This window comes from Cibotium barometz, chromosome 2 (genome assembly GCF_041138505.1).
Source record: "Cibotium barometz isolate CiBa-2024 chromosome 2, ASM4113850v1, whole genome shotgun sequence".
Taxonomy (NCBI): domain Eukaryota; kingdom Viridiplantae; phylum Streptophyta; class Polypodiopsida; order Cyatheales; family Cibotiaceae; genus Cibotium; species Cibotium barometz.
Window position 1 is genome coordinate 12,933,487 of NC_141047.1, and position 25,493 is coordinate 12,958,979.

A 25,493-nucleotide genomic window follows, 5' to 3' on the forward strand; every position below is an offset into this window, starting at 1 on the left:
CCCAAACTTGCTTCCACTTGCAACCAATTTCTAGCGAGTTTTCGATGTGCATTCAAGCCCATGGTCTCACCCGCACCTCTTCAAGACACTTCGGACACCAAATCCCATTCTTGCACGCAACATCCATGCCAATGCCAACACCTTGCATGTTGCCTTCGATCATGTTGTCTAGTCTCGTCTTCATTTATCGAGTCTAAGTTCTTGCTTAGTCCAACCATCTTCCCATCCATGGCTATTTCAAGATCTGCCTCACAAGAACTACTTGCCTTCCATCCATGCGCACAACACAGCACAGCATGACATGACTTTGTAAGGATGCCACCACAGAAACCTCCATCTTGCCCAATTAAGGGGCCTTCCCAATCGTGGTCTATGGAGTCACCGAATTCATGAACCTAAGCGAAGATCCCCACACAAAGTGAGAACTCCATCAAGCACACTCTGCATCTTCCTAACAAGCCCCAAAGTTGCCTACATCTATGCTAATCACGCGAGGTAGAGTTGCCCAATAGATCAAAGGAATGCCACATATCGTCATGCTTCAAGCAACCAAGTTGTACTGCTACCAGTATTATAAAACAAGGCTCAAGAAGCCTCAACGTCCATTCGATCATGTCCGACAAGCAACCCATACTCGACATCGTTTATGCCCGATTGGGTGCGTATGTATGGCATATGGAGCCTGACATGACAGTACATGTATGGTTCATGGAACCTAACATGGTGTGATTCCCTAGGACTAGCTATCTTGGTGATCTTCTATATTTATGTTCTAGGAAGGTTCCGAAAGGATCATGAGCCCTCAACATTTTACCTGATACGACTGAGCGGATGGGTGTTTCTTCCAGTCTAGCTACAATCGTGCGTTGCAGACTTTGATTTTATATTTGGGTGACTTGTTTTGTTTGCCTGGACAACGCCTGATATTACTACCTGTGTTGTCTATGGGCCGGGACGCCTGGGCACCCTATGGACATGTATGTGCATGCCTGTTTGGAACTGACAGGTGGTCTACAAGTGTTTTGCATATGGTAAGCGTCCTCAAAAACCCAATTTACAGCTCTATGATTTCACATACTAATAATTATGGGTGCAAGTCCACACACTTATAAGTGATCAGACAACTTATAAGTTAATCACACTAGGCAAGACCAATGTAATACACGTGGCGGCCAATAGATGGACACTGGACAAGATTTGGGCCAACTGCTTGTAGGCGCCTCCTTCTAGACCAGAAAAGCATAAGATTAAGCTATTTTCAAGAGGGAGACTCTATTGATGGAAACAACTCCAGATTTGTAAGAGCGCATGTTTTCAATGTGCATGTGGGAGGCCATTCGACCAATCTTACATCTGCGTACAGCCTTGTACAACTACCTACCGCGACAGAACTCACCGAGATGTGTGACCAAGGATGGTTGATCCCATCGAGTGGTTGTTTTTGCTACTGGCTAACTGTTTATAGCCCATAGGAGTTGCTGGTTAGGGGATCCAAAGGCAAGAAGTACTAGCTAATTTATGAGAGGCATCCTCTACTGATCGAAGACCTTCTGGGTTGTGAACTACTGCAAGTCAACTCCTCTTGTGGCTTCTAAGAGCTGGTCGACTTGTTTTGTGAGCCAGACATGAGAAAGATGAAGATACATGGCTGTCCCGGGGTGATGTGAGCGTGCTTTCTGCAAGAGTGCTCTCCTGTGCTGAGGATTGACATCACATTCAGCATATGTTTTATTTTGTTTTCATGCTGTATTGGAAGAAATAGGTGCTAGCCAGTGGAGAACCCTAGCTGTATTTGAAAGCAAACTTCTTTTTGGTAATCGAACCAAAAAGGGGAGGGGGGGTTTTAGCCCATCTTATGGCCCTAGCGTGGTGTACTGTGCAAAATTGTTATCGTCCTTTTTATCTAGCATGCGTATCTGTTTGTTCAGTTTTCATCATAGATAAGATTTCCATGCTACAACCACCCTTCCGTTACACCATGGCAAATGCAAGCTTGACCTATGATATGATCTATCGCCCCGACCTTACAAGTAGCTCCAAGCGCTTCAAGGTATATGATGACCTCTGCTTCAGCCTCAATTTTACACCCTCAACCTTAAGTACCTCCAAGCACTTCAATGCATATGATGACCGTTGATTTCACTTCAATTCCACGCCACCACAATCTCAAGGCCGACATTTTCGTAAAGCAAACGCACCATCTCTAGGCATCACGCTATGAGATCCGAGCACAACACCAACACATCCGGTCCATCTACCCATGCTCATTATATCATATAAAGCTCCCTTACATGTGCTTACTGTCAAATAGGAAAAGTCTACTGACTTCATGTGGTAGTTGCTCAAGCTATCAAGAGAGACCAAACCATTTTTAAGTGTGACCTGCCTAGTGCAAAAACTAGTCATTTGTGTATAAATCATTTTTGACAATAAGCAATTGACAATCATTCCCTTGCAATAGTTCTCTTGTGAGCTCTCCTTCCCTTCCCTTGATTGCTTCCATACTACTGTGTGCTCTCCTCTCCTTCTTCCCTTCTCTTGCTTGCTTGCATACTATTGTGTTCTTACTTTCTTGATGAATGCTTATTTGGATAGACATGATTGCAAGTTTCCCTCTTGCATTAATTGCGTCTTTTCTCGCTTTTTTTGCTCTTTATTTGAACCTTGTGAACAAAAGGGTTCACCTATTGAAGCCACGAAGCACCTTGTAAGATACACTAAGAGGATCATCCTAAAGGATAGTATAGTTGATGTGTAACAGACACACAAACCCTCTGGGATAAGACACAAAATTAGAGAAATGAAGAATTTATTTATTCACGTCTACAAAAGACCCAGAACGATCGTCTCTTCTTGCCTCCATCTAGACATTGAGAACTCTAGTGTATGACAACGGAATGAGGACACAATGGACAAGCTAACGCACCCACAATGGGAAGTTGGAAGTTGCATTTGTGGCTCGAAGGTTAAGACCCAACAACACACTTTGGCAAAGCTAAGATAAGCTCTTTACTTGAACCTTGTGAACAAAAGGGTTCGTCTATTGAAGCCACAAAGCACCTTGTTGGATACACTAAGAGGATCAACCTAAAGGATAGTATAGTTGATGTGTAACAGACACACAAACCCTCTGGGATAAGACACAAAATTAGAGAAATGAAGGATTTATTTATTCACTTCTACAAAAGACCCAAATAGTATAAGGGTCTATGAGAGCGAGCAATAGTACAAGGGTGGGGGCTGTGTTCAATTTAGTGAGGGGAGGCGCTAAAAGAGTCGAAACATGGAAGAGTAAAAAACACCGAGAGAGGTCAATCTACTACACAGACCCATCAAGTACGAATGACACTCCTGAGATAAAGGTCTCTACTATGCGGATCCATCAAGAACAAATGACAGCCATGTATCAAAGAAGAAGAGCAAACTGTGTTATGAATGAAGTACACAGCCTCAATATCCATCTCCCGGGATAATGCATCTATCTGTCATTGATGTCCCTGATCTGAAGCTGATGAGAGGAGGGTCTGGATCTCCAAGGGTGTACCCACTAGCTCTGCAGAAATACTGTGCCCTATCTTGTAACACCAGGATCCACTGAATCGCAGTATCACAGGGCAAAAGGCCAGTGTCAGATCAGGAATAGAACATCGCCCCTGACCTATTCAGCTCTCAACTAGCACTGCCTCAACTTTGTGTACATTGTGGCCATCTCAAATGAGTGAAAAAAACCTGTAACAGAAGTCTGAGTAGTCTCCTGTTGATCTTGCCTCCCTAAGCGTAGCCACTTCAAGGTCTCTCTAACATCACAGCTCTTCATGTACATAACCAAATATCTCTGATCTCTGTAGTTAATCACCCATGAGAGGGACCAACTCCCTCTCTAAAAAGGCAATGAAATCTCCTTCGTACCTCATAGTAATTCTCTCTCCCTCCAGTACTTTGGCCCTTCGCTCTCCCTGCCGCAATCCTCCGAAGGCAAGGGGACAACAGTCTCATCTTACCCGTGGCAATGGCATGAGACGTGTCTATGGAAATACCTGCACATGAAGTCGTCTCCTTAACAAATTTGGTGAACACGTAAAACAAGAGGTGTGTTACTTTCTTAATCAGCACCTCCTCTCCTATAGGCACCAAGTGAACCAAAGCATGGATTTCTGTAGAATATAAAAGAGGAATGATTAGCAGCTTAGAGAAACATCCATATGGGAAGTAAGAGGTTGGGATCATTCATCAAAGACAGGTCTACTGGTTTGCACCAGCTAAAACTAAGAAAGAATCAATATCTTCATGAAGCCAACTATGTAGTCCTAGGCAGAAATATTTGCACACCATATGGATACTCTTAGAAGATACCAAGCACGGTCTTGCCACACAACTATGCACTGACAGCACCAAACAGCGTATTCAGCTGCACACACTAAGAAGAAAATTGTGATCACATGGATGTACATCTAAGAAAGCCAACTACATAATCCTAGGCAGAAATATTCGCACACCATATGGATACTCTTAGGAAATACCAAGCACAGTCTTGCCACACATCTATGCACTGACAGCACCAAACAGCGTATTCAACTGCACACACTAAGAAGAAATTCGTGATCACATGGGATGTACATCTAAGAATACCAATAATCACCTACAGCTGAAACTCAAAGAAGAAAACAGCACGTGAAAGAACTCTACAGAAGAAATACCAGATATATTCCCCCTATCTTACCTATTCACAGAAGTGAATACTAACAAGGACTTCAAGCTGCAAATAGAAGACCACAATTTAGTCAGGGATGCCATGAAAGGATAACATGACATTTCCAATGAATCCCATATGGCTGTATCCACGTACAAACCTTGTTAACTGAAATCCAGCCTTGAAAACTGAGTCCATTCACAATACTTCTATCTTGTATCGAGTCCATGACAACCTTCTTCATAATGTAAACAGCTACAAGTTGTTGCAGCTTCAATGTATCAATTGCAAGAAAACCAATCAACTTTCGCGATCTTGCCATCGTTCTACTTATTGCAAAAGAATCTCCAGCTCAAAACTGTACATATCCCCACACCTTCATACTCCATCTCTCATTGCAATCCTTTGCAGTGATCTTTTTGGGACACCCAACCTCATAAAGTAGGCTCCCGCAAAACTGAATATACAGTGTCCCTTGTACCTTATTTCTCATTTCAATCCTTGGCACAGAAGCATGTTGGAATTCCGAGGACGTTCCTCATCTCCACTGCGCTAAAAGATGTCCTTTTAGTCTCTTTCCTGACCCAAAAAAAAAGGTGTTCTTTGATCCATATTGGGATAGTTTATAAGACAATCTCTCACTCTTGCCAACACCTGCATCACAAACATCCTTTGAATACTGCCGCCACACATGTAGAAATTCCAATCAAACACAACCATTTGACATTTTGCATACCAGAAAATTGCTGAACAATTATTTATGCCTCTGGAACTTGGTCATATGCCCTACAAGGTCGCACTGCAGAAGGATAATAAAACTCAACAATTAGCAATGGATTTGCAGTAGAGATTTCAATACAGTTCACAATGTAGCTACTGCTCTATGTGCATGAAGAAACAAAATTAACCTTTAATTGCAGCAAAGCGTATCAACTTTTCTCCCTCTGTTTCCCTCCATCAGGAACACTCCTTTTTTCCATATGGCCATAAATTATAAGACAATCTCTCACTCTTGCCAACACCTGCACCACAAGCATCCTTCAAACACTGCCACCACACATACACAAATACTACCATCTGACACTTTGCATACCAGATAATTGCTGAACAATAGTTTTTGCCTCTAGAACTTGGTCACATGCCATACGATGTCGCACTGGGAGAAAAAAAAAACATTTTACATAAAGAAAGACCCATCAAAAGCAATGGCTTTGAAGCAGAAATATCAACACAGTGCTACCATGTAGCTACTGCTTCATGTGTATGCAGAAACAAAATTAACCTTCAAATGCAGCAGAGCATATCATCTTTTCTCCCTCTGTTTTCCACCATCAGGAACAGCCAGTGCTCCAAGTGACAAATTGACAATGTCAGCAGTGCATCTTTGCACTATCAAATCAGCTTTGAAGACAATACCACCACCTCACTACAAAGGCTCCAGTATGATCGATGCTTTTGAAAATACAGAAAGTACAAAAGGAGCTTCCTCGCCTGGATGCAAAGTGCTTGGCACAATAGTGTAACCTTTTGGATCAGGATCCAAAACCATCTCAAAAGCTATCTCCCTTGAATTGACATAGTCAGTTCCACCCACTGACTCATGCAAAAATATGTTGTATTTTGCGCGATTTCCTCGAGTTTGCAGTATCCGCATTCCAATAAAATACTTTGATGAATCCCCACTTGATTGATAATTACCGAAACTAGAGCGTCTCCGAGATGAGAAATGTACCCCCTGGTTATATAAAGAAAGAGTAAGTAAACTGTCCGAATATGCCAAGTGCCTACCTAAGTTGCTGAATTTTGACATCTCAAATGAAAAGCAGACTCTTACATAGCCTTTCCTCAATGCTTTTGCGGTGACAATCTCATGCTTAACAATACCAAACAGTACCTAGCCCAGCATACCTGCGTGAGTGTAATGAAGACATGAATAGGATGTCGGGAATCGGGTCCAATAGACTTCAACCGAAACTGTGGGTTCAGATGCCAACTATAGTAATCTTGGCAACCACCAGCAGTATGACTGCGCCACTGTCCTCGAATAGAATACCGCATCTCAGGAGGATAAATGCGGCACACATAAATAGAGCAGAAATGTAGTTGAAAGTCCTCCCAAGACATCCAAAACACTCCATCTTGGGCCTATAACAGGGAATAATTAGTCAAGTGACCAAAAAGCTAACTATAAGTGTGTGTGAAAGAACCTTACAGATGTGTTTCTATTTCTTTTGCTTTTTTTGGCATTCTGCAAGTTAAGCGTAAATAAAGCCAGACTAAAAAGTTCCTGAGAAGTGCGTTTCAAAAACTCTCTTTGTTTTCTAAACGCTAACTTTTAGGAGTACATGCAGCCCAATGAAAAGAACCTGAGGAGTGTATTTCAGTTTGTGCTTCATCCGGTCACTCCACTCCGTAGACAAGTCGGACCATGGCCCATTCCACTCCACCTCATTTGCCCAAGGATTCCGGACCTGAATGAGCTTATGACCATCTACTTCCTTCACCTGCAGCTTCATACCATGAAGCAAAATCACAAGACTTGCACAACAGCCAATCGGACCTTCCAACTGATTCATATAGAAAATACTTTGACAGGAAGAAGTGTTACCTGTAAAACAGAATATGCATGCCCTTGAACAATACCACTGGATGACACATGGGCATCAGAGCCCGATGGACTTCCAGCTCCTAGAAGAAAACCCTCCTGCTTGAAGCTTAATAACTGGGACCAGAGCCTCCCACTAGCAAGATCAATTTGAGCTTGTGAACTCCTCATATCAATTTCCTCCCCAGCACCACCAGTTAAATCCACGAGGGCATCTTGCACAAGCCCCCCCTCCAATGCTTCATAGGACCCATGCACCTTTGCATACGCTTTCTCAAGAATAGACACCCATAGTTCATTGCCTCTTCTGCTGGTAGCAAACACTGGCTTGCCTCTTGTTTCACAAGGAATCCAGTCATCTACTACAACTGGGACCCATTCACCCTAGAAAAAAGAATATAATTCAAGACACACACACACACACACACACGGCTATTTGCCTAGACATAAAGGAAGCCAAGAAAAGCTCATTTCAGTTTCCATCATGCATACAGGAATTTGAAACCTGACAAGAAACATTCATAAAGTTTATACTGCCAGTTGTTTCACAAGGAATCGAGCCATCTACCACAACTAGATCCCATTCAGAGCCACTCTCCTCTCTCTCTCTCTCTCTCTCTCTCTCTCTCTCTCTCTCTCTCTCATCACACTTTTTTTTTAAAATACGTCCCCATACCAGGTCTCTGACACACAACCCCTCGGTCCCACACACCCAGGGGGGTACTAGTGAGAGGGCTCGATCTTTACTGTAGGCAAGACATCCCCAGCCACGGAGCACTATTTACGCTTCTCCTTGCAACTTTCAGCATATCTTGCACGAAATCCACTGCTAATTGCAATTTGACTCCCCATAGTCCTACTGCAATGGGTGACTTCGGTTGATAATAGTACATAAGCATAAACGGGCTAAAACCGGTAACCGCATGCTTACTACTGTTATAAGCAAACTCAAATGTGGAAGATACCTTTCCCACTCAGACTGTCTCGTGGAGACATACGCCCTCAGTATATCCTCCATAGTTTGGTTTGTCCTCTCCATCTCACCATCCGACTCGGTTGATACGACGATGACATGCTCAAGCGTGTTTCCAATTTGGAAAACACTAATTGCTAAAAATGTGCATTGAATTTGAGATCCCGATCATTGACAATCTCCTCAACAATCCAAAGAGCTTATACAATTGCTCCACGAAGACCTGAGCCAACTCGTGACTGTTGACCGACGACTTGGTAGTAGGGATAAATCTGGCTATCTTCGTCAATCGCTCAACAACTACCCATATCAAATCATGGCTTCTACTAGTCCGAGGTAATCCAACTACAAAATTCATCGAGACATTTTGCCACTTGTTCTCAAGAATTTGCAAAGGATGCAATAACCCTCCGGCTCTAAGCCTTTTAGCTTTATTAAGCTGACATTGTGTACACTTTTGCACATAATCCTCAACAAAGAATTCCATGTGTGGCCAATAGAAATGCCAACCAACAAAAAAAAGGTTCTATGTATGCCCATGTGCCCCGCACTAGGTGCGCCATGGCACTCATGCAATATCAAAGCTTGGACATCTAGAACCATGCCATCCTTGGACAGTAATCCACTTCTAATGGAATGCTTTTCTCTCAACAGCACTCATCGGAGTGTCCAGAACACTCGGATCTCGTGGGCTACAAGCCACCTCGACCAATTGCCACATTTGATCAAAATGGAAATCATGTTAGCAATGCCCTTTGAGGAATACATAGAAGCCAATTATTATCTCAACAAAAGAGATAGCATTGACCTCGGGGACCTACTAAGGGCATCAACCATCGAATTGGTTGTCCCCTTACAGTAACAGATCTCAAAGTCGAACTCCTCCATGAGATCAACCCATCTAGCCTTTTGACCTTTCAAGTTAAGTTGATCACAAATATATGTCAACAAGTGGTGATCCATCCACACAATAAATTGAGACCCCTAAAAATAGTGTCTCCAAATTTTCGTTGAGTGGATAATAGCCAGAAGCTCCTTTTCCTAGATAGGACACCTCAACTGTATCTCGGAAAGCAAATTGCTTTCAAACGGTTGGGTCTCCCATCCTAGAACAAGGCAATACCTATAGCATAACCACTGGCATCCATTTCAACAACAAAAGATTTACTAGGATCCATGATCTCAACAGCATAGGCACTGAGGTGACTTGTTCCTTCAGTGCTCTAAAATATCGATCCAACTTGTCACTCCAAACTTTGGAGGACTTAACTCGCCCTTCTTGCTTCTCACCGCCTCTAAATTAGAGGGGCAGCAATCTTGGCATAAGCCTCAATAAACTTCTTGAAAAAGCCAGTGAAACAAAGAAATGATTTCACCTACCTAATCATCCATGGAATTCGCCAATTCCACGACCTTTTGAACCTTATCTGGATGAATCTCCACACCATCAATAGAGATGATGTGACCCAAACAAAAGAGTTCCTACTTAGAGAGAAATCACACTTTGACTCCTTCGCATTCAACAACTCTTCTTTGAGTATCTCCAAGATGACTCTGAGATGCTATATGTGCTCTTCCAATGACTTAATATGTACATAATCATGTCATCCAAGAAGACAACAATCCACTTTCCCAGAGATAAGGATAAAATAAATCGTTCATCATCTGCTAAAAAGTAGCATGAGCATTGGTCAAACCAAAAGGTAGGACCAAAAACTCATAACAACCATAGCACTCCAAAATGCAATCTTAGGCACATCCTCAAGTTTAATCCTTATTTGATGATAGCCTAACCGTAGATCAATCTTGGTGAAATACTTTGCAAACAAAAGACGATCTACCAAGTCATCCATCATCGGCAAAGGACACACATCCTTGATTAAGTGTTTATAATCTACACAAAAGCACATATTACCATCTTTCTTCTATGACAAAAGAACGAGAACGCCCCATGGAGACTTACTAGACCGAACAAAACCTTTATTAAGATAATCTTGCAGTTGCCCAGCAATCTCATCCTCCTTTTTAGCCTAAGGTTGCCGGGAGACGGGATTCTAACATCATCATCTCGCTCTAATCAAAAAGCCAGGACATTCCCAAGATCCAATCCAACCTATCAAGGTTCATGATGTGGAGGTCCAAAGCCTCCCGGTAGTCCTGAATTCGAACCTCCAGCCTAGGCACCATTCAATCCCACACTTTCCCGTTTGTACCCCTAGCAAGATTGATCACATAACGGTGATCACTCGCGACCGTGGTGGGTAGCCGGAGTGTCTACACCAAACATGAAGAAATAAAATTGTGAGTGGAGGTGTTGTGAAACAGAATCCGCACCCAATGGCCGCCTATAGATCTCTCAGCTCGGAATTGTGCTTGCCTACAGCAAGTCTCGACGAAGCTGCTTTAGCCTAACACTAGAGCTCCACGACAATGCCTACAATAGGTCTCGAAGGTGCTACACTAGCCCGACACCACTTCTCCAGTAACCAACCTGCACAAGAGTTGGGACAGTAGATGCTTATCTATGCATTGTAGCTTAACGCTAGCACTAAAGGAGTCTATATCTAGTATCAGACTTGAGTTTTGATCATTGTTATTATGACTCTCAACCACATGTGTTAGGGTTTTGCATGCAGCATAGATATCTAATAAGTTTTTCCTTTAGGGAGTCTTGCATGCTAGAGGCTAGGTTCCACCCAGATGTTCATTTTTCTCCAAAAGGAAAAATCAGCATTTTCCTTCAAGAGTGTTTCCACGGACCAACTAGTGACTTGGGAGCAGAGAATTAAGACTCGTATTGAGTGGATGCACAAGCCTGAAAGGCAAGGGTTAATTTTTCTCAAAGTATCGAGCCGAGTATCAGGGCGAGATTCAATTATGTGCCTACGCATTGATAATTGCGGAGCCCGTAAACAAAGGCAAAGATATGGAGAATTCACCCGGTTTTGAAACTTAGGAGTTACCTTGGATGCTGAAAAGCTTCCAAGGTCAGCACTTGTTCAAGAGTTATTGGGTGTGGAGTGTAGACCAGTGAAGGGTCAAGAAGATGAAGTGCTGATGTCAGTAGCAAAGTCATCGTAAGGACAAGGGCCTTTCTTGGAGGAACAGAAGAAGCTACAAGTTGGGCCTGCCCAGGTAATCCAGAATCATCCAATCCCAGTTGTTGCCAAGCATGTTCCACAAGAGGACAACGCCATGTCCGAGTTGTATATCATACCAACTGTTCCAGTGAAAGGTGCAGAACCAAATCCACAAGAAGGAAGATGATAATTCGGATTGGTCCACAAGGAGGAGGAGGTTCATTCGGTAAGCTCTGTTCCTTTGGACTAGTTTTCCACAGGTTATGTGATGGTTGTCATGTTGTTTTGTGCCACCACCTGTTATGACTACAGATTTGGACATGAAAGTGCAAAAACATCACAAGCGGGTAGTGGATGATCCAGGTGGAAGTGGAGGAAAAGTGAATTATGTTCCCCTGTGCTCCAAATTAAGTAAGAACAATGCCATGTGCATCCAATAAGTTAGTGTCACACAGACATGGATCACAGCATTAGCAAGCTTAGGGGCATTTGGGGGCCGGGTTGGAAACAAATCAGGTGACCGAGAAGCCGCCCAAAAGCGGCAGGACCAAGCGCCCAAGTGTGGAGCCAATTGGAGGTGCCTTTATGCGAATGTGTGCAGTGCCTTTACAGGGATGTGTGCTGTCAACAACCCTAGACTGACCAACCAGCAGTTCTGCATCTGTTTAACAATGGGCCAAGGTCAATCTCATGCGTACAACAATGCAAGATTGCAGAGCTAGAGTCCAAGCAGCAAGGCAATGTCTAAAATAATAACATAATTGCAAAGTGTCTCTCTCCACATGTTTGGGGACCATGTTTTATAAAAAAAGGGGGATCGACATACATTAGCATGTCAAACGTATGGCAAAGCCCTGAAATTTCAAACGTTTTTATAGTCATCATACTTTCGATTGTTTGATGTTTGGTCACCTGAATCACTACAAGGGCCTACCTGAATGCAAAAGCGAACAGTGTAGATCCCTTCCTCGTTGTACCCTGGAGTAATAATAACCTCAGCAATCCGAGAAGCTTCTGTTAAAACAGCAACAGCACTCAAAAACCAACAGTCTCCAAGACGGCCCTGTATAACCAACCATCCAGTTAAAAATGTAACACCACCTGTTTAGAAATCGCACTTTGGTCTCAAAAAAAAAACACTTCACAAACCTTGAGTATGAGTACTTGCATGCATGCAAGCCAAACGCCCAATTCATTCTCAAAACTTGAACAAAACAAGGAACCACTCTACTTAGAAAAGCCAATTGTTAATCTTTACACCAACATATTTCTTGTGTATTCAACAGACTTGGTGTAAAGGCTCATTTCTTCAACAGACCTTATGTAGAAAGCCATGACCCTACCACTATACAATGAATGGAGTTTTAAAGTGTCAACCAAAGGGGACTGACACTTCAATCGAAGTGTTCAGCATCAATTTAACTGAATAAAATGCTGACTATGCCAAGGTTACAATGGCGACCTGGGCAAACAGCATTGCGACTGCTCAATTATCTAATTACAAGCTTTATTCTAGTTTTTTATGTTTTATGTGCATCACTTAAAAAGTATGCCTTGGTGAGCAAAATATTTGGCTATATGCTCCTTTATTTAACCTAGAGAGCAGTGACATATAAATCAAAACAGATAATGACTCAGTGCAATCATCATGCTGAGTTCAATTTCTCATCTTTTCTGACCCAACAACTTAGGGAAGAGCAACCAGCTTTGTTGAATGGCAAGAAAATGGAATATGCAACATGGATGGATCTGGCAAGGCTTCAAGATACCTGACAGACATCAGAAGCATCTGCAATTCCTGCAAAAAGACAAGGATCATAACTATTGCCAGTTTCTCGCAGAAGATCTTTAGGTCTCATCCATTCCTTGACCACCTGAAATCATTAAACACCCATTAATATGCCTTCCTTGCTCACACAACTCGAAAAAAATCTGTAAAACAAGGTCAAAAAATCATAAAATTAGGCAACTTTGCTTCGCAAAGATGGTCTGTACAATCTTTGAAAATTATGTGAAAGTGTCTACCATCCCTAGGACTGCGAAGGCTCTTAATTTTATTTGTTGTTTACTTGAGTTTCCTTTTTTTTCCTAAAAAAGTTTCACAAACTGGGCTCCTTGCCTGAAGCTTGGCAGATGGTTTGTCTGGATCAACAAACAAAGACTGACAAGTGGGGGGGAATTCTTGATCTGTAAAATGCATTTCGCCTTTGGCAGCGAGGTCCTCCTTAACTGCTAGCTCAACCAGAAGCATACGATGGATCACTTCTTCATTGGTTTCCAATTTAGGTCGTCTTAGAACACGAGTCACATGATCCATTTCCACCGCAAACTCCCTCTCAGCCCTGCGCTTCCTTCCACTTGGAAATTGTTCCTCCCAAAGCGCCTCCTCACGCACATAAAGATCCATGTCTTCAGGATCAGTACCTGATTCAGCATCCTGCGATAAAGTTAAAACAGACAAAAACAGAAACGTGTTATAAGAAATTATTCAATTTTAAAAGAAAAACAGGAAACTTCTGCCTGCAGCATATGTACCCTTGAAGGTGACTCTTCACAATGCCAACCATCCTCTAAAATTTCTTCTGCCAAATGTTCATCCACAATAGTACTGTTATGCACCATCTTTATTTCATCCCCTGATAAGCACCTTCCCCAAAGAAAAACATCCATTATCTGCATCCTAGGTTCTCCTCCTTCACTGTCAGACCTTCCAAATGCATCTAAATCCATTGGAGGCTTTGCTCCAACCCAAACCTCGGTTCCCTCCTGCCACAGTCCCCTCTCTGCTGGGATAGATAAGCCCGACTGCAGTTCATCCAACCTTCCATCCAAGTACGTCAGTGACTCTCCAACCTCAGCATCTATTGTCACCGTAACTGTGTGCCATCTACATAACAAAAAAAGTTCAACAGTCAACATTCAATAGTCAACTCCACGGAAACCCATCACCATCTTGGGTGGATCAAATTCTATGTGTGGCAGTCATGACTTACAAAGTGCTTGCTACATATAACTGCATAAAATCCCAATGCGTATATGAAGTACAAATTTGCCATCTTGATATTGAATGTCTATTTCCATAACATTTTATCTCGTGCTTCAAAAAATTAAATCTCTTCTCATCTAGACTTTCAAAATAATATAAAAATCTTACTCTATACATAAGAAGAGTCGCTTTTACCTATACTTGATAAATATTAGGATCTTGATTGGCTTTCTACAACTTACGATTTTCAGAGCGTATGTTTGAATATATTGAAGAGCCATAAAGAGATATCACTTCTTCTGATATAAACATGGAATAGGAACTAACCACCAAAATCTACTAAGAGTAGGTTCCTACGCATCCGAGCTAAACGACATCACCTTCCTCATGGATTAGTGAAGAAAACCATATTTAAGGGAACGAGAATCAATGCCTACCTCTGCACTTCAGTGCAGCGCCATCATAAGGATCTTGTGTGGTCCATTGGCTTGGCTATAGCATTAAAAGGCTCATCTCTCTCATCTCTCGCTCTCTCTCTCATCACAGCCACATCAACATCAGCTCATACCAGCCATACACAAGGGCCATATTCGCGTCCAACTCTGCCTGGATAATCTGGTGTGGAACTAATGGTTTGCTGCTGATCATACAAAAGAACATCATGATCTGGTGCCTCTCACACTCGCTGCCAATCCTCATCGGATAAATCTAGTCCCGGGAGGTACTGAAAACCATTAGCCAAGGTTGACGGACAAGTTCCGCTTAAATCCTATAAGGCATCCAACTGTCTCTGAAGCCCCTCAGCTGAATCTTAAGGGAGGACGATGTCATCTACATAAAGAAGTAGGGGGGTCAATATGCCTTCCAGTGTGGGACCAGCCCTGCCTAATCCGTCAATGAGGCTTGAGGTGTCATTAATGTAGAGGTCCAAAAAGAGTGGGTGATAGAGGGCAGCCCTGCTTCACCCCAAAAGTGCTGGAATGGAGGGGGAGAGGGGTTCCGGAGGAGTCAGGTAAGTGGAAGTTGTTGAGGGGAGGGAAAAAAACGAAGGTTGGGAAAAGGAGGGAGGGGAGGAGGCGCGCCGGGGAGGGGGGGGGTGCGCATCTACAAGGTGTGCGAAGTAAGAGGAGGGGAGGAATCCCCCTGCAGGAAGGGTCCGCCAAAGGCTCAATAGGGCCAAAGGGCCCCAGAATCTAGGAACTTGGAGAGGAATCTCGACGAGGTAGCGGCGTCCAAACAGGCAAGACCAGAGGTGGGTTCCTCGAGGTAACCAGGGGGGGCCCATCACCGTCGGGTTGTTACTGAGATAAATGCTCGAAACGGTTCTGTGCTCTGCCAGCCTAGCGCACTCAACGACGCCGCTCAGCCCTAGAAGTCGACTGACGGTTTTTTCTCGGGCCAACAATCTACCACTCTCTAGCATCAGTTGTTAGCATATTCTGCCCATGTATTGTGTCCATATTTGATCCCTTTTATGGCCCTTGGTCGTGGGTTGGCCACCCTTTTTTTTCCCCATTTTTTTGGTATTTTTCCAATCGGCCATATTATTTGTCCAGTCGGCCAAGTCTTGTGCTCTAGTCGGCCAGCCCTTCATGACCTATATATAGGTGGGCTAGCCACTTCACTTTTGTCATAGCTTGGTCATCTTTTGTATCCCTCACTCATGATACCTTTATGTCTCTTACTCGGGATTGCTTTCATTGCAGTATATTCAGCATAGTTGCTTCATATCTCTCTCTCTTTCTCTCTCTTGCACTTCTCAGATCAGCACACACTCTAGTGCTCATCTCGCTTCCGCACTGTGCACTCTTTCATGGTATCAGAGCTCCCGGTTCTGAGTTCTCTTTCGCGCGCGCGCGGATGCGCACGTGCACATACACAAACCTAATGTGGCAGCTACCATCTTGCCATGAAAGCCAATATATCCACTCATTCTGCAAGTAGATTTTTTAAATGGATAACAAGATTGTAGACATTTGAATGAGATCCGAAGGTGGATACCCTTTTCTCTTTTCAATGAGAGACATTATGATTTTTCTATTATCATGACTCATAGACACCCAATTGTGGCTGCATTGTTACATTGATTAGTCCTTCCCTTTCCTCACACCCTGCCCCCCTCACTCTTAACCCCAATACAATATACTTCATGGACTTCTCCGAAATATCATAACCCCACGCTTAAAATACGTAAGTCATGAGCCATTAGAGACATGTGGTAGCCAGCATGCACTGACCTTCCATCGGCAAGATTATGGGTACCAATATTCCAGCTCCTTGTAATCATGGTTTGCTTATCACCCTTCATAACGAGGCGCAGTCCCACTTGTCCCCCATCAAATGCCAAATTTGCACCAGAGATGAAAATCTCCAAACAGAATTGACCGTGGTTCTCAGTGCCAAGCAGACATGCTGGTCCAGATTCTACTTCCACTTGAACTGCTGCTGAGAAGGTAACCCTTGGAACACCACAGACAGAAGGGTCCATAACTCCACAACATCTTCCTTCATTCTGTGGCTCAGCATCTAAAATACAGACTGCTCCTTCTACACCAGTCTGCAAAACAGAGTGACACTGTGATTTCTTCATAAAACAACTGTACAACCAGCCAAACTAAGGTTAGAAACTGCCTCAAAATCCACCAATGTTTATTTTTTAATACATAGTATATACACATGCCTTTGAAATGAAGATGCAACATTGGCATCCCTAAAAGACCAAAATATTGGCTATTCCATAGAAATTACAAACCTTCTGTGCCCTTTCAGCCCGTTGCCGTGACAGAACACGCTGAGCAATGCTCGAAACATGTTCTCCAGCTCTACCCTCTTCAAAGAGTATGTCACCTGCGACAGCACGGGCTGCAGCAGCTACAGCAGCAACTTCTTTGCTTCCAGCAGTTGGAATTGAAGAAAGAACAGTGGCCTCCAACTCTCTGCGCCTTCGTTCTTCTCTTACCAGTAGCAACCTTCTTCTTTCTCTACCTCTGCCTTCCTCTTCTCGCCTTTGTAGCATTACTTCATCCTCCATCTCTTTCTCTCGTATAAAACTGCAAAACAATTGTCTGATTACTGAAACTACTATATACATGAAACCTTCTTCTAAATCAAAGACAATGACATTGAAATAAGCTGACCTCTCTTGCATCAACTCAAATTCCCGATAATCCTCGGGCTGCCATTTTTTCATCCTTCTCTCACTCAAATCAGAAAATCCTTTGCTATCTAAAAAAAGTCGTAAACGAACCTCATCCTATCAAGACACACATGAGCATCAGCAAAAGGTAATAAAAATTTGCAAGTAAAACTTCTTTAAAACCTAACAGGCCCAAAGCTTACCTGCACTTTCTCTGCCTTTGCTGCAAGACCCAGCAATAGCAAGAGATAACCACCAAACTTATCCCACATGTAAACCCATTCAGTATCCAAAGCCTCCTCCAGCAAGAATATTTTTGCATGGACCTCCGCTTCAGACGATGACTCGTGTTGATGAACATTCCCCACCTTCCGTCGGCACCACCAAATACCAGCAGCAAGCTCTTGGTTGTTCAGACGCTCCTGCAGCTTCAGGACATCATCACGCGGTAGCACATAGTTGCCCCCTTTGTCACGACCCATCTTTGGATCTCCGACAAGAAGAGCAGTTGAACTTGCTGATCTTTGTGGTGCAGAATAGGTGCCTGATAAAGCATTACGAGTCTGGTGCAAAAAAATCCATGGTTAGGCGAGCAATCAAGTCAAAGATGAGCATTACTAATACTGCAAAGTAGTGAAGGATTTTTGCAACCCCACAAGAACCCCTGAATCCCTTCATTGCATGCAAATCATCTCTTACCATCCTTTACTCAGAACCACATTCACTCTACTCCAAAGCTTCTTTTGAACATGCACATCTATGACCGTTGAAATGTATGATAGTTCAGGATACTTCATAATAAGGGAGCAAGGAGACAGTTTCACCTTATTGCAAAGGGAAAAAGGTCATGTTAATCAAGCAAAGGGATAAAGGTTCTTTTAAACATGCACATCTATGACCTTTGAAATGCATGATAGTTCAGGATACTTCATAATAAGGTAGCAAGGAGACAGTTTCACCTTATTGCAAAGGGATAAAGGTCATGTTAGTCAAGCACCACTTGCTCCATTTAAAATTTAATTTTTTTAAAGCAGTTGATAAGCCGCAAGAAGAGCATTGTTGGTAAGAATCTAAAGGTAAACAAGATTAACACAACCATAGTGTTTAAATCTTCATACATATACATCCTGCCACGTTTACACACTTCTCGTGATGTGAAAGGCAGATCCAGCCATGATAAAGAGGAAGCGCCAAAGGGCAGAGATAATCATATTAGTCATTTTGTGTGCCTTTGCCTTCAACACTTTGCCTTCAACAACGGCAAAAAATGAGTGTGACATCAATCACTTAACTCCATAAAAAACACTTCTGCTAATCTGGAAGACATTGAATGGTATAGTAATAAAAAAGGTGATACTTGTTACCATGACCATCATGTGGAGTGGTTGATTGCACTCTTACTACGGGCTTACTTCAGCATGGTAGCCTGAGACATTATCTGCTTTCTATTTCAAACAGTAGGCCAAGTTCATGGTTCAAATACCTGATAAACTTTGCTGATGAAAGAAGGTCCATTGTATATCAGAACCGAAGCTTCGTTATCTCTGTAGACATGACTATGGACTCCAGACAAATTTACTCTACCATGAAATAAACTTTAAGTGTGTAAGTTGGGAATGCATAAGCATAGCATTCCCAAGCACATGGATGTACCAATTGGGGCAATTGGCATTGGCCTATGTGGAAATGTGGTGCTAAGAAAGACCAAGCAAGTGAGCACATGATGCCTTCAAAAAGATCAGTACACAGGGTGCGACAATTGGTCCAGGTTTCAATAATTTGCTTGCTAGCAAACAGTCCAAACAGGCCGTCCAAATGTGGAGCAGCCCGGCACCAAAGTTGGGCAGCACTAGGCTGCCCAAGTAATAATGCACTGTGAACAAGACCACAAAATAAGTGTGTACACACAAGTCACTGCAAGTAGGCCTAGCACTTTGTGGCCTATAAATGAACCCCTCCTCATCTCATTCTCCACATGTATTGAGCAGCCAGTCAAGGGTGAGAGCCACTCCTTCCAACCACACAGCAACAGACCCATCCTTCAAAAGCAGCCCAAACAACAAAACCAAACGCTGATCTAAGCTTCCTATTGCAGCACATTCAAGCAGTCGTAACAGACTACACACAATTTTCCTAACTTTGTTCCCAGACATATTCTCAAAGACCACATTGAGGTATCTGAAATTCAGTTGTCAGCCATTTCTGTGCTGACACTTTCATACCGTAAATCAGATACTCCAACCAAAAAGGGGAGGGGATCAGAAGGTTTTAGGGGGTGGGAGTGGGAGTGGGAGTGTAAGAAGGGAAAAGAGGTGGCAGGAAGGTTGAGAGGAGGGAAAGGAAGAAGAAAAGGAGAGAGAGAGAGAGAGAGAGAGAGAGAGAGAGAGAGTTAATGCACACATCTCTCTCTCTCCGTTGAGTTGAACATAGCATGTAGAATCTTTGGATATGGATATATCAATTCTGCATGGTTGTCCTTGTTGCACTGCTATTTAAGCAAGTCTACAAACTATTTTTCAGCCAGAAGTTGTCCTACTTTAGCAAAACTTCAGTTTGATAATCACGGTAGAGACCAATTTCAGCCTTCAACCAGTAATTCAGCCTCAATTGCACAACTTTTGTCCCCCACTTGTCACCGTGTACCTGTATTCTGTAAGCTGGGTATGAGAGAGTCACAATGAGAGCTTGAAAGTCAATGGGCCACAGCACTGCCAGTTTGGGCTAAAGTGACCATCCAGAAGTTATGGTTATAAACCTTAGGATTTGATTTAGTGCGAGCCTGCCAGTGATTGACATTGGACTGTCCAAAGGAGTTGGTCAACCAGCCATGCTCTTCGACACAACTTTCACTGCATAACTTCACAACAGGCTGACCCCACACATGGACATTATCAATAATGATTGCAAAGGCAAATTCTAATCTCAATTTTCCTGATACTTTCCTGCCATCTGCATATAGAGGTCCAGCCAGCCTTCGAAAAAAGTTCAGACCATTCCTCTAGTGTTGCAGGACAGAAATACAAGGATGCCAAAAGTGTGGCACGTAGATACTCAATGTATGGTTTGAGGAGACAGTTGTGCAAAATGGAAGCTTGCTTGCAAAAATGCAAAGCAATCTGATAAATCGTCGTCATAATACAGTAGGAGTCCAACATGGAAAACATGATGCCCTAGGTTGTGTCAATGTCCTAGGTGATTTGAAGTGGAAGGCGCCCTTTATCTTTCTTAATGCTGTACAAAACCTAAATTTTCTCTTGCATCCTTAACCTTGAAAGGCGCCTGCTTGCTCTTAGCACCTACAAGGTGACAGGCTTGACCCAGTCTGAAATTCTCTTGACAAATATAAATCTTCCTTTAATTAAGGAAAAACAGAAGTCTGGCACTATAGTTTCTTTATACCATAAGCAAGTACCGTATCAAGTAACAAGGCTGTCATCATCTCACAAAATTTACTGATCTTACCTTTTTTAACATAAAACTTTAAAACTTTCATTGAGAAAAGACAAATCTGAAAGAACTGCCAAAAACCAAAAGTTTGCCAACCTTGGTTGCTGCTCGAGCAAGAGCCTGGACAACTGTTTCCTTGCTTAAAAACTGAACAGCATCCTCCACCATCTGATGTGAGCACTCATGTTTTAAGGGATATAAAAAGAAGAAAATAATCTCTTTCAAAAAGTAACCACGTGCTCAGGTCAAGGAAAAGTAACACATCAGTCCAACCTTAGAAGTCAAAGGAGGACGGGAGACTGCAAATCCAAAAGCCACAACCAGAGTGATTGCTGAGGCAGCTGCTCCTGCGAAGGGAGGATATATCTCCAAGCTCGCCACAACACCCCACCCAGCCATTGCTACAGCAACTCCGAACAAAACTAGGAAGGCCGCACTGATTGTAGGGAAACTCATCAGTAAATGCAGTCTATATGTAAGCAAAAGGAAAGCAAATTTGTCTTTGAGTAATCAACCCGTACCTGACATTCTTTGCAGAGTCTGCATGGGCATCATAAACATATACAGGAAGGATACGAGGTGAATAGACCACAACAGGGGGTGAAAGCAAAACCTGCAATTTAAATCAGTCAGAACCTTAAAACCTGTTGAATTGCATTCATTTGACATCCAGGGTAAAAACCTTACACAAAGCACAATTAAAGAGAAAGGAGAAGGAAAAGGAGAAGGGTTGGGTGAGATTTGGTTTTGTGGAGCACCCAGATAGAAGCTTACAGTTAGAGCTCGCCCAGCAAGGAGAAACAAAAAGGAAAAATATCCTACAGAAGCTCCCACAAAAGGCTCATCTGGATACAACAAAAATTGCAATCTTACTTTCAACTGATCAAATATGGTTGTGAGAATATATTTTAAGCTGAGAGATCCCAAAAAATCTTTAACCAAACAACTTTTGGCTTTGCTACAGAATCTTTTACATAGGAGGGACTCAATGCATGCTTCAAACTTACTTGCTAGAAGGCCAACAAGGAAAGCTGCAAGTGCCAGTACAAATGCAGCAAGACAGACAAGGAACATTTCTGCTCTTGTTAAATAAAAATTGTGAGATGCCCAATAATGGATAACACTTATTGCCGAGACCAGTAGCAAAAGGAAGAGAAGAAACGCAGCACCCACCTGAAATTTTCAAAACAACATTCAGCAGCTAAGCCAATACATGTTCACTTCCAAACACGGTCTCTAGCAAACTAATCAGACCCTACCATGATATTCAGCCTGCTTCAGTAACAACTAAAAGAAAAGGCTATTTTAAAAATCTAAATATACCCACCATCCATGGATTTATAGTAGCCATCACTGCAGATATTGCACCAAGAAGAAGAAAAAGGCCAAATCCTAGGAAAATGTACACTCCTCGAGAGAGTTTCCACCCTTCGTCCTTCCTGTAAGGAGTAAAAACTCATTAGTAATTGTAAAAAAAATTGTTTGATTGTATAGCACCTTATCAAGGACCAAGGTATTTCACAGTGCAAAAGAAGCAGTGTCCACTTAGACCAAGAAAAAAGCTTTTCAGATTAGAAACCAAAAAAAAAAGCCCACCTACTTTTTAGGGAAAACAACCCAAGATAAAAACAATGAGAGAACAGCCGTAAAAGATTAGAAAGATAAAACATAAATGGAGAAGAGACAAGACAAAATTAAACGAATACACAAAGCAGGGCCCCTTTGCAAGCAAATAAGGGCTAAGTGTGCAGAATGATAAAGAAGAAGACCTACCACTTGTAGAGCCCACAACAGAGTGAAAGCACCGCTGGAATGCAGATCAGAGGCAAGAGAGCAGCCAAGAAATCTGCCTTTACTGGAACCTGATCCTCTCGCAACCGTACAATGAACACATACGAAAGCCCGCAAAACACGACCAGAACAACTAAAGCCAAAAACATGTGTTATTTTAAGCTCCCTTCCAGCATCTCTCAATTAATACTTATGTTGACGAAGAGACACTAATATGGACCAGAGACTCACCAATAAATATCCCAACACAAATTGCTGATGATAAAGAAAGCCGATACGTCGCAAACCAGGATACTACTGGTAATGCACCAGTAATGATTAAGGCAAAAGCAGATGCTACGGCCCAGCCAATATACATAGAGGAATTATATGGAGAGGATATGGAATTTTCCTCCCAACTCAAGCCACGGTAAGGAAGACCTTGTAAAGGTTGCCAGGAAATGATAGTACCAACAGCAAGTATGCTGACTGTCAATAGAAAAGTGCAGATCCCCATCTTGACACCCTGCACACCATTACCAGAAAGAGGTGTGATTTTCCTAGTTCATGAGTTTTGTGTCTCATACAACATGTGAGTACCAATGTGTGAAGGCAAGACCAGGAACATATACAAATGCACATGAAGTCAAGACAAGAACTGCGAAACATCATTAAACAAGTAAATAACATGCACACATAAGCATGCATGGACATGTCACATGATGCCTCAGGACTTGCCCAAGCCCATGAAAAGCCAGACAGAAAACACGACTAAATGCTTACCATATCTTTTAACACATAGCAAGCATATACAGGTGAGAATTTTGTAATGGACCCTAAGCTCATAACAACAAAACTGAAAGTGAGAATTCTTAGCAGCCAGAAACTTGCAATGGAAACTCCTTCAGAAAGTTTGAGTGGTATACAAGTTACAACACAAAAATTTTACAAGTTTCAATGCCTCAATTTTACTGAAATCGTAAACTTACCTCTTTAGATTTCAGACAGCCCTGGGGATTGGAAGATGAAATAATACTTGTATCATCTGCCTGAAGTTCACAAAACTGGTATCCATTTTTTACCCAGATGGGTATCATGATAACCAAGCAGCCAACCATCACCGGTACCGTCAATGACAGGGCCAAAAGTAAAGATGATTTGCTGCATAAAGCCCAAAAAGAAAAAACATAAGCGATCTGCAACCTGGAAAAAGGTGCCTGTAATTTGTATATCATGACTTAGGTTGGTAATATTCTCACACAATCAAGCCATACCTTAGGAAGGAAAGCAGAAGGCCCACAAAACTGCTTAGCATCCATGCTATTATGCCAAACTAAGAGCCAAGAAAGGTTAGTCCAAAATAACTGTGGCTCGTGTTGAATAGCATTGCACCCAAAGGATACATGTCCAAGAACTTCAGTTGGAGTTGAAAATTTACCTTTCGTGCCCGAGAGGAGAGAATCATGTTTTCACTTTCAACAGCTTGGGAGAAGGCCATGATTGAGCACAACACCGGAGAAAGCAGCAATGCTGAGATGCCAAACTCAATCTGAAAAAATCAAAAAAACTCCATCACACTCATATGTTTGACCACAAAAAGCTTACAGACATTGTGTTACGCCACTGAGACTTGAAATAAAACATCCAACATTCTTTACAAAGAAGCCTAGCTGCCTAGTCTATGCAAGCAGACTTATGCCTGATAAATATGCCAAGTAAACTGTAACTGACTTGTTCATGAGTAGTATTCATAACAGTCACCGTCTTTGGGCAGAAAATGGCTACAGCCACCAACTCAGTAACAAACAGAGAACTGAAAAGCCCCCATGCACGCTCTGGTGTACCAGCAAAGAAAACGGAAACACTACGAAACCTGTGCAGCCAAATTTCCCTTGGCTTCCTTTGCAGCTCATCAGGTGGGGACACAATCTGAGCCGGCATGTTTTCCTCCTGAGATGACTGGATAGCTGTTTCATCCGTATTGTCCCTATGGTCTCTATCAGCATCAAGGCTAGCTCTTTGTAACAATGCCAGGAGTGGAGGGTGGATGCCTGTCTCCTCATACATCATAGCAAAGTTAGGATCAAGTCCTTTATCTTGAAAAAGCATTGTCAATTCTTGTTCTCCTTGTTTTATCATGTGTCTTTGAACAGTTGATAACACAGGTTCACTTGCAATCATCAGATTTCCATCCAAGTTATGTGGTTCAACTGGTGTGCCACAAGAAGCACTAGAATCACAGTTTTGACTATCCCAACCATGAGCTGAGACATGAACCATACGTCTACTTCTATCCAAACAGCCTTTTTCAAAGTGTTTTTCACCATGGGAATTCCAAGCATCTGAGTCCTGAACAGTTGAAGGTCTTGAACTGGTGTGCAAAGCTACACTGGGCCTACCGCTATCCAAGCTTTGGCCACTATTGAGACCATCATGTGCTTCATCTCCTCCAGTAGCAACTGAACCCTGTATGACTGTATGCCACATGCCCATTTGGCTAGGATCAGCACTGCTGCTACGCTTAGCACTTGAGCCATGGCCCTCCGAAAAACTAGAGCAACTACCAAGTCCCTTGCTCCGAAAACCCTCTCTCAATCGAACTCTAGCATTTTCAAGATAAGCTCTCCTTCCAGCCGCAGCATTGGATGCTGAGAAATGCCGTGTAACTGCTGCTCCTAAGAGAACAGAGGCAACCACTGCATAGCTGATGCAATGTCCAAGATACCTGTTGCATAACAACGTTACTGGCATCACAAGTTGAAAGCAATAAAGCATCTTGATTTTCATTGAATTTGCAAGTACCTAC

General features: G+C 42.6%; 1 protein-coding gene and 1 long non-coding RNA gene across 4 annotated transcripts in view; both read right to left on the minus strand.

The window, feature by feature from the left end:
• Positions 1 to 3,148: 3,148 nt before the first annotated feature.
• Positions 3,149 to 25,493, minus strand: part of LOC147640660 (calpain-type cysteine protease DEK1-like) — a 40,274-nt gene continuing 17,929 nt past the window's right edge. The window contains exons 7-35 of one of the 3 annotated variants that reach the window (XM_086813921.1): positions 24,419 to 25,412; positions 24,126 to 24,236; positions 23,962 to 24,020; positions 23,677 to 23,848; positions 22,940 to 23,213; positions 22,691 to 22,841; positions 22,245 to 22,356; positions 21,925 to 22,090; positions 21,692 to 21,762; positions 21,439 to 21,530; positions 21,191 to 21,353; positions 21,014 to 21,085; positions 17,674 to 18,033; positions 17,472 to 17,587; positions 17,087 to 17,384; positions 16,572 to 16,891; positions 13,884 to 14,235; positions 13,468 to 13,785; positions 13,118 to 13,222; positions 12,283 to 12,411; positions 7,299 to 7,679; positions 7,057 to 7,194; positions 6,599 to 6,835; positions 5,973 to 6,425; positions 5,784 to 5,846; positions 5,599 to 5,712; positions 5,427 to 5,489; positions 4,721 to 5,344; positions 3,149 to 4,037 (exon numbers count right to left, since the gene is read on the minus strand). In XM_086813921.1, the coding sequence (XP_086670047.1) occupies positions 6,117 to 6,425; positions 6,599 to 6,835; positions 7,057 to 7,194; positions 7,299 to 7,679; positions 12,283 to 12,411; positions 13,118 to 13,222; positions 13,468 to 13,785; positions 13,884 to 14,235; positions 16,572 to 16,891; positions 17,087 to 17,384; positions 17,472 to 17,587; positions 17,674 to 18,033; positions 21,014 to 21,085; positions 21,191 to 21,353; positions 21,439 to 21,530; positions 21,692 to 21,762; positions 21,925 to 22,090; positions 22,245 to 22,356; positions 22,691 to 22,841; positions 22,940 to 23,213; positions 23,677 to 23,848; positions 23,962 to 24,020; positions 24,126 to 24,236; positions 24,419 to 25,412 (5,500 nt within the window). In that variant the 3' untranslated portion in view covers positions 3,149 to 4,037; positions 4,721 to 5,344; positions 5,427 to 5,489; ... (1 more) ...; positions 5,784 to 5,846; positions 5,973 to 6,116. Of the gene's footprint in view, positions 4,038 to 4,649; positions 5,345 to 5,426; positions 5,490 to 5,598; positions 5,713 to 5,783; positions 5,847 to 5,972; positions 6,426 to 6,598; positions 6,836 to 7,056; positions 7,201 to 7,298; positions 7,680 to 12,282; positions 12,412 to 13,117; positions 13,223 to 13,467; positions 13,786 to 13,883; positions 14,236 to 16,571; positions 16,892 to 17,086; positions 17,385 to 17,471; positions 17,588 to 17,673; positions 18,034 to 21,013; positions 21,086 to 21,190; positions 21,354 to 21,438; positions 21,531 to 21,691; positions 21,763 to 21,924; positions 22,091 to 22,244; positions 22,357 to 22,690; positions 22,842 to 22,939; positions 23,214 to 23,676; positions 23,849 to 23,961; positions 24,021 to 24,125; positions 24,237 to 24,418; positions 25,413 to 25,493 lie in introns of those variants that run through there. The other 2 variants (XM_086813914.1, XM_086813904.1) reach the window with 2 other exon arrangements.
• Positions 4,650 to 5,012, minus strand: LOC147640661 (uncharacterized). The gene is made up of 2 exons (XR_015268175.1): positions 4,851 to 5,012; positions 4,650 to 4,756 (listed from the first exon to the last, which is right to left on the minus strand). It is a non-coding gene; the product is annotated as an uncharacterized LOC147640661 (long non-coding RNA).